The 9,624-nt window shown below is 16.2% G+C and overlaps 3 protein-coding genes across 3 annotated transcripts in view; 1 reads left to right on the top strand and 2 right to left on the bottom strand.

Moving 5' to 3' along the window:
- Window positions 1–1,499: 1,499 nt before the first annotated feature.
- PADL01_1320900 (adenosine-diphosphatase, putative) lies at window positions 1,500–3,570 on the bottom strand (the record flags this gene model as incomplete). Its single annotated transcript, XM_028683751.1, has 4 exons — window positions 1,500–1,616; window positions 1,789–1,864; window positions 1,999–2,156; window positions 2,284–3,570. 4 exons carry the CDS (start codon window positions 3,568–3,570, stop codon window positions 1,500–1,502), a joined length of 1,638 nt encoding a protein of 545 aa, XP_028539898.1.
- Window positions 3,571–6,982: 3,412 nt separating this feature from the next.
- Window positions 6,983–7,861, top strand: PADL01_1320800 (conserved Plasmodium protein, unknown function; the record flags this gene model as incomplete). The annotated part of the gene is made up of 1 exon (XM_028683750.1): window positions 6,983–7,861. One exon carries the CDS (start codon window positions 6,983–6,985, stop codon window positions 7,859–7,861), a length of 879 nt encoding a protein of 292 aa, XP_028539897.1.
- Window positions 7,862–9,180: 1,319 nt separating this feature from the next.
- PADL01_1320700 (protein transport protein SFT2, putative) overlaps window positions 9,181–9,624 on the bottom strand; it is a gene marked incomplete at both ends in the record, with an annotated part of 1,082 nt that continues 638 nt past the window's right edge. Inside the window, 3 exons of the mRNA XM_028683749.1 lie at window positions 9,181–9,275; window positions 9,363–9,426; window positions 9,529–9,607. Of these exons, the coding sequence (XP_028539896.1) occupies window positions 9,181–9,275; window positions 9,363–9,426; window positions 9,529–9,607 (238 nt within the window). The remainder of the gene's footprint in view (window positions 9,276–9,362; window positions 9,427–9,528; window positions 9,608–9,624) is intronic.

The following is a 9,624-nucleotide window of genomic DNA, read 5'->3' as shown; positions in this document are numbered from 1 at the left end:
AAAGAAATAAAAAGAAAAGAAAATTAATTATTATTATTCATATTTTTATTATAAATCAAACAAACATGTTATAAACTAAATTTAAATTGTTTTATATATATAAATATTTATAATATATAAAAACATATAAAGTGTTCTGATTTCAAAATTGAGAAAAAAATATGTAAATATTATATATATGTATAATGTAATATAAAATATATTATATACATATATAATATATATTATATATAATATAATATAAAAGAATATTTTTTAAACCATAAAGTATCTACATAACATTCTGGTTTTTTTTTTTTTTTTTTTTTTTTTTTTTTAATATTTAATTTATCAAATTAACATAAAAAATAGAAATTTTATATATATTAAAAATTATACTGAAACCAATATTTTGAATGTTATATTATTATATATATTTATAATTATATAAATAAAAAAAAAAAAAAAAAAAAAAAAAATGTCCTTAATCTAATAAATAAATATATAATATATATAATATATATTTATAATTATGTTTTCTTTTTGAAATATTATATATAAAAGAATTATTTTAAAAGATTATAATATATATATGTATATATATTTTATGTTATAATATTTTTCATTATAGTCTATAAAATATAATTATGGACATAATAACAAACAAAACCATTTAGAAAATTTTAATTCGTTATAAAAATATGAAATGATAACATTTTTATGAAAAATATATTTTGTAAAAATAAAAAAAAAATAAAAAAAAGACCGTAGAAAATGAGGGACAATATATATATAATATTTTTAAAGTTTTGATTTATTTTATGCCACGTGTTTGTAAATATGAATATTAATTAATATTTATATAATCTTTTATTTTCTTTTATGTTTCCATAATATATTTATATATATATGCTTCGTACGTGGATTAATCTTACTAATTAAAAAGAAAATAGAATAAATTATTGTTGTAATAGAGTAAATGTTGAATTTTTTTTTTTTTTTTTATATTAACAAGAAAATACTTTTGTGTCTTTTTTTTTTCAAAAATAACAAAAAAATATTATTATATATAGATCAATAATGACAAGTACACAAAATAATATTTAACAATACCAACAAAAAAAAAAAAAAAAAAAAAAAAAAAAAAAAAAAAATCTCAAATAATGACAAGAAACAAAATTATAAATAAATAAAATTAAAAATATATATATATATATATATATATGTTCTTATTTCATTATTTCGATTCATATGTTATATTTAAAAAAATTATGTTTAAAAATTAATAACAAATTATATTTTTATGATTACTATAAAAATTTATTTTATTTCTTAATTTTAAAAGCTATTTTATATTATATTATATAATATTCCTTGGTTGTATAATACTTTGATTAAATATAAAGATTATATATATATATATATATATATATATATATATATGTATATACCTTTATATGTCCACTTACTGTTGTGGTGTTTCATTTTTTTTTTTTTTTTTTTTTTTTATACTTTCTTGTTCAAAGCTCATCTGAGGGTACACCTTTTATTTTTTCATTTTTTCTAATTAAATGAACAACTTTCGGAATTTCCATTAGCAATACGGCAATAGTCCAAGTTATGCTCGTTTTATTTATCTGATAAAAAAAAAAAAAAAAAAGAAAGAAAGAAAAGGTGTTAAATGACAAAAAAATTAATACAATATAATATTAGTCATTTAATATGCATATTTTTATTTCTGTATATCTTTTCATTTTAATTTTAATTTTAATTTTTTTTTTTTTTTTTTTTTTTTTTTTTTCAATTTACATAATTGGTTGAGTAAAATAATATGGAGTTGTCAATTTTGAGAATATATCTCATAAATTCATATAAAAATATGAGCCTACAAAATAATAAAATAAAATAATCAAGACATATATGAATATATATGGAAAAAAGAAATTTTTTTTTTCAAACGAAATTGTTCCTATTATTATAATATATATATTTTATATATATATATTTTATATTATATACCCAAAACATGACGTCTGAGCCTTTTCCATGTTTGATTCTGGTCTGACAACTTTTCTTATTTCATCTATAGTAAGGGGACATATTTCCTGTGCTTTTTCCAAATACATATTTGTATTAAGAGAAATGGGATTAAAACTTTCGGCTATGTTTAATATATCCTAAAAAAAAATATATATATATATATATATTTTTATATTTATTTATTTATTTATATATATCCTTTTATATGTTTAATATTAATTTTTTTTTTTTTTTTTTTTTTTTTTATTTTTTTTTTATTTTTACCACTGCAAAGTGATGAAAATTTTCTATTCCATATAATTTAATAAATTTTTTTATTTTAAATGGCAAATCATCAATTTGGGCATAATCAAGAATTGTTTGTATTTCTTGTCTACACATATTTATATTACCAATACCCACACCTATATATTCATCATCTTTAATTTTTGTGTTTCCATCATATTCTAATAAATCTTCTTCTATTGATGTTTTATATATGTTATTAATATGAAACTTGAAATTTCTTGGGAAACATGCCATTTGTATAAATTTATTCTTTTCATCTATTTCTTTATGCTTATGTAATATATAATGTAAATATGTTTTCATAGCATTTTGTCTTCCTAATACAAGATAACTTTTACAATATAAATATATATCTTGATCAAATAAATTTATTTTTACGATATTTTTATTTTTATAATTTTCTTCAATAATGTTATTTTTCTTTTTTTCTTTATGTTGATAATTAAATTGGTTTACTATATCGTTGTTCATTTTAGACAAAGGAACCTTTATTACAATTTGAGCAGTTGCTCCTCCTAATTCAAGAACACCAATGGTGTTATCACTATCGTTACTGTTATTATTACCATCACGGTTATCGTTTTTTTTATTATTTACCTCTTCGTTTTGGTCATCAGTTATATTGTTATCTCTTTTATCATTTTCTGTAAAAATAAGAGGACTCGGATTGAAATTTTGAAGCAGAGCATATATAGAAACAAACGACAAAATTGCCTCTTCCTTGCCACTTAGGACGTTTACTAATAAATCGTCAATTAATAAAAATTCATTGAAATGTGTAAAGAAATAATTTTTTAAAAATTCCATATATTTCTCTGATTCATTAATACTTAATAATCTAAATCCTCCAGATGCTCTAAACAATATTATTGTATTAAAACGTTTTTCTTCTTCCACATTATCATAAATAAAACTTTTTATATTTTTAAAATAATTATGAAATTCTTCTTCTTCACCAGAAAAATATCTATTTAATATATATACTAATCCAGGTGTAGTTCTATAATTTATAGATGGAATATTTATTTTTATATTACTTTTCTCATTATCTACTATATGATAATTATATATATAAATTCTTGTGCCTGTAGATCCAGCATCTATAACTATTGCTTTATATATATCAGCACTTCTAACATATTCATCATTATTTATATTCTTTCCATAGCAGTAGTTAATATTAATAAATAAAAATGTGAACAACACATATAATCCTAATATTAGTTGTATAGCTTTCTTATTTATGAGTCTTCCATTTTTCATTTTGAAAAATGTTATAAAATATAAAGACAGCTCGATAAACACAAAAAAAAAAATAAATAAAAAATAAAACAAAACAAAAAAAGAAAATAAATATATCTGTGTGTTTATATAATCATAAATATATAAATATATACATATACATATATACATATATATAACAACTCAACGATATTTACACTTTCTACCCAAGTAGTAATTTTTATATTAATAATTTTCCAAAATGGGTACCTACTTATTTTTTATATATTATATATTATATATATATATATATATATATATTTTTTCCCATGTACTTAAATAAGTATATCTTTACTTTGTATATACTGAAAAATAATAATATAATGACAAATATAATATATATATATATATATTAATGTATAAGTTGTATTATTTTATTTTATTTTTTTTTTTTTTAAATATTCAATATTTCCTTTTCAATATCTCACAAATAAAATTATACAAGTCTGATATGTATAAAATATAAATGTGTAATTATATATTTATTCGTGTTAATATTTTCCTTATAATTTTTTTTTTTTTTTTTTATCAAGTTTAAAATATCATATTAATTAAAAAAAAAAAAAAGAAAGAAAGAAAGAAAGAAAGAATAGGAATATATTATTATCAATATCATCATTAGTAACTATGTATTACATATATATATATATATTATATTATATTTACATTTTAGGATTATTTTTTTCAACTCAAATATTATACACCATATTTATTTCTCCATTAACAGTAAAATTATTTTATGTACTATTATTATTTCATATTATTTATTTATTTTTTTTTTTTATTTTTTTTATTTTTTTACTCGTTCAAACTTGTATATGAGATTAAAAATTTTTTTAATAAAATTAAGTCATATAAAATTTTCAAGTATATAATTTCTTTTACAAATAATAAAAAAATAAAACAAAATAATAATAATTAATAATATAATATGAATATTATACCTAGATGTAAGAAGTCAAGAACTTACAAATAAATAAAACCCAAAAATTTAAAATCAAATATTTATATATAGCAAAAGAAGAAACCTTTTTATTTCTTTCTTATTCTTATTCTTTTTTTTTTTTTTTTTTTTTTTTTTTTTTCTAAAAAGATAAAAAGAACAAATAAAACAATATGATAATATAATATTACTAAATAGTTCCTTTAGATAATTATCAAAAAAAGGGTATACAATGGAAAATTTTTTTAGTTATACACACCTATATATTATTCATTCATTTATTCGTATATTTGCAAAATATTCTTTTTATAAATTATATTAATATATTTCTATATATTTATAATATTTTAATATATTTATAATATTCGAATATATTTATATTACTTCCATTTTATTATATATTTTTTTTTCTTAAAATATGGCAACCATGAAAACCTTTGAAATCATGATTACACCTTCTGCACGTTTATGTGTTTATAATTATTTTAAATATAAAAAATATATTATGTGTAGTATAATTATGTAAATAAATATATAATTGGATTCTTTAGGTACACATAAATACGACATTATATATATATATATATATATTTTACAAAAAATAGATCGAAAAATATAATGAAGGACCATAGAAAAAAAAAAAAAAAAAAAAAAAAAAAATTCCTAGTTTTATTTTATTTCTCGATTGATCCTAAATGTATATGTGTTACTACCAAGTTAAGAAAAAAAAAAAAACAAAAAAAAACCCATATATATATATATTTTATTAATCTTAAATTTTTTTATATAATATTAAAATAATATATTTGTTAATAAATCCCATATTATGGTGATTATTTTAGATAGTGTTTAATTTTTTTTTTTTTTTTTTTTTTTTTTTTTTTATATACTAATGGTTATTGGGAAGAAAAGTTAATTTTTGAAATTTTTAAAAAGCTTTTTATATATAATATATAAATGTTATATATGGTTCTTTACACAAATTTTTCTTTTTATAATTTTACAACAATTTACCACAGAACAGCAAGTTTGTTTTTATAATTTTTTACAGTTGTATTCTTATAATTAATTACGTGTATAAGAAAAGTTTAAATTTTCATATAAGAGAAAAAAAAGAAAAAAAAAAAAAAAAATTTTACATAAATATGAATAAATAAATAAATATATATATATATATAATATTAACATTTCATTATAGGTATAAAATTATTAGAACCTAATTAATTTTTTTTTTTTTTTTTTTTTTTTTTTGTTTTTTTTTTTTTCTGGGGTTTCTCGAATTTATTATTATATTGTATTAAAGGTGTTAAAACACATATTATCAAAAAAAAAAAAAAAAAAAAAAGAAGGAAATTAAACTAAGCTAAATTAAACCTAATTTTATTTAAATATAAAAAATAAAAAAATTGAGAATTAAAGTTGAAATGAAAATGTAAAAGAACCTGAATATATGAAGAACAATTAGGAGGAATTACATTCATTTTATTATTATAGGTACTAATAAAAAAAAAAAAAAAAATTAAATTAAATTAAATTAAATTAAATTAAATTAAATTAAATATATATATTATATGTTGTATATTATATATATATATTATACATTATCATACATAATATATATATATTTAATATATTTTTAAACCTACATATTATATATATTATATATATAGAAGAAAAAAAAAAAAAAAAAAAAAATGCAATGAAATAAAATGAATTATATATAATATATAAGAATATAAAATAAATTTTATATGCATCATATTAATTATATATTATATATATATGTATAATAATATATATGCCAAAAAAAAATAAAAATAAAAATAAAAATTAATGAATAATATTTTTATATTTTATCAGTTAATTTTATATCTATATAATATCAACAAAATGGCATAATATTTCTAGAAAATATATATTTTATATATATATTTATATATATAATTATATAGAATGAATATGTTTTTTGTATATTAAAAAAAAAAAAATATATATATATATAATTATGATATATATATTATGTATTATATATATATTTTTTATTTTTATGAGAAATGTCATTATTTTATTCTTTCATAATTTTTAAAGAGACCAAAGAAAATAAATATAATATATATAATATTTATAATATCCTCTTTAAATTTTAAAAAATAACCTGTTTTTGTTTTCATCTTTATCTATCTAAATATTTTATATATATATATTATATAAAATGAAAAGATATGATTATAATTATTAATATTATATTTATGAATAATAAAATATCATTTTTTTTTTTTTTTTTTTTTTTTTTTTTTTTTTTCATATAGACCATATAAAAATATATACAAAAGTACATAAATTAAGAATTAATTAAATAAAATAAATATATCTATCTATATATATATATATTATATATATTAGTTTATATATCAAAAAAAAATACCGTTTATTCTTGCCATAGTAACGAGGATGAAAGTAAAAAAGTTAGTAAAATTTTTATCTTTATTAGCTGTAGGTTTATTAAGTAATAAAATAAATAATGAGTATGGATTTACATCTTATACATTAAATTGTAATGCCGAAATAATTAGAAGATCCACCTATGGTTATAACAAAGAAATATTAAGTGATTCTGTAAATGTAATATTAGAAAATGCTCATAAAAATAATATAGGTATAATTCATAAAAGTGTTAGAGAATTATTAAGTGGAAGGTATGATAGTTTAAATCCTCAAAAAGTTTTATTAAGAATATCAAATATTATAAAACATGGACATATAAATAATTTATGTGATAATAATCAATCATATGTAATAATAGATATTCCTCATATCATATTTAATGCTAATCTTATTGGTGATCCAGAATTACAAAGAATAAATTATTTAATAAGTAATATCTTAAATAACTTAGATGTATGTTCTTCAAAAAGAAAAAATCGTATTAAACTAAAATCAAATGTAACAAATGGATGCTTATCACAATCAGATAAAGATATCATTTTTGATCCAACCAAGCCTAGCAATAGTAGAAATAAAGGTTTACAGTTGTCTCCTAGCAATAAATTTTTTAGTATATTATTAAAATGTTCAGTTGACAACTTAGGTTCAGGTGATAGTACTATGGAATGTGTTCAAAAGGAGCTAGCCAAAGATAATAAAAAAATGTCAGATACATGTTCACAATGTTTCAAAGAGTCAGTAAATTGTGGAAAATCAAATTGTTGGCTCCCATGTTTATTTGGAAATCCATGTAGTGATAGATGTTATAATTGTGGTGTTAATTATTGTAATAAGGAATTAATCCGATGTACAGGTTTACAGAATTTACCAGGTGCATGTTCTTAAATCATAAGATTATATGAATAAAATAAATATAAAATCACGAAATATATATAAAAATATAAATAAATATATATATATATATATATATAGTGTATTAGCACATTATATATTGACGCTTTTAAAAAATTCTATATAAAACTTTATTCATAATTTAATATTTTTATTATTTTATTCTATTTATTTTTTTTTATTTTTTTAATTATTATTATATTTTTTTTTTTTTTTTTTTTTGATTAAATGATTTTATAAAAATACAACACCATATACATTTTCGCGCATACATTCTAAAAATGATAATTTTAATATATATATATATTTATATACATCCATTGATACATATAAGTATAATATAGTTAATATTTATTATTTATGTTTTGTATTTTATATATCCCCTTTTTATATATATATATAAATTTCTTTTTTTTTTTTTTTTTAATTAATAACTTTAACTTTTTATCCTGAAATTTTACATTTTAAAATTTGTAAAATAAAAATTGAAATGTTTTTTTTTTTTTTTTTTTTTTTGTATTATATAATAAATGAAATATGAATTATACAAATGGAAAAATATATATATATATATATATATATATATATATATTTATTTATATTTAATATTTAAGGTTTATCTTTTTTTTTTTCTTTTTTTTCTCCTATTTATTATTTAAAAAAAAAAAGAACACATTGAATTAAATATTAATTTATAATTTAATTTATGACACGTGGAATAATTTAAGCATTATTTTGTAAGAAAATAAAAAGGTGATCATAAGCATCTTTAAATAATACAAAATAAAAAATATATATTATATTCTATGTTTATGTTTATGTTTATTTTTTCTGGTCTTTTTTTATATATATTCAAATGATCACGCATACATAAATAAAATATAAACAAAAAAAGAATTTTATAATAAATAAAAAAAAAAAAATTAAAAAGAAAAAGTAAAAGTAAAAGTAAAAGTAAAAATAACATATATAAAATATATACTATATATATATAATATTCATTTTTAATTTAATTATTATATGTAGACTTAAAAAAAATATATAAAAAAAAAAATGAAAATCAAGACAATAATTTCATTATTAAAAAGATAAAAATGAAGAAAAAGGAAAAGGAAATTTCATATATTGGATTTGTTAAAAATAAAATTTACAATTATATAATAATAAAAAAAAAAAAAAAAAAAAAAAAGCTCTTTTTCCTACGCAATTTAATATTATTATTTTATATGGAAAATATAAATGAATAAATATATATATTTTTTATATTATACTCAATAAGCACATTTTTTTTTTTTTTTTTCTTATTTTTTACTTTAAAAGGGTAAATCTGAAGTATTGCTTCTTCTAAATAAATTTTTAACATAAGAATAAATAGCATTAAGAAGCATTTTGATGGCTCCTGCTCCCCCTATGAAAAAAATACAAATTAAAAATATATATCAGAGTTGAACGTATATAATATATATATATATATATATAATTTATTTTTTTATACCTGGTATGTAAGAAACAAGAAAGGATATAAGGGCTAACATTTGAATAACTGATGTAATTAATGCCTATATCGAAAAAAAAAAAAAAGAAAAAAAAATAGAAAATCATATATATTTTGTATATATATATATATGTGTGAATATATTCGTTGAATGATAATTTCATACCAGTAAATATAAGGGATTAATAAGAGTAAAATATAAGGTTGATACTAATGATAAAATGTAGGCCGTTGTAAAAGGGAGGCTGTAAAGGGATAAAAA

Source organism: Plasmodium sp. gorilla clade G2, assembly GCF_900097015.1.
Source record: "Plasmodium sp. gorilla clade G2 genome assembly, chromosome: 13".
Taxonomy (NCBI): Eukaryota; Apicomplexa; class Aconoidasida; order Haemosporida; family Plasmodiidae; genus Plasmodium; species Plasmodium adleri (nom. inval.).
This window is presented reverse-complemented; position numbering and strand designations above follow the sequence as displayed.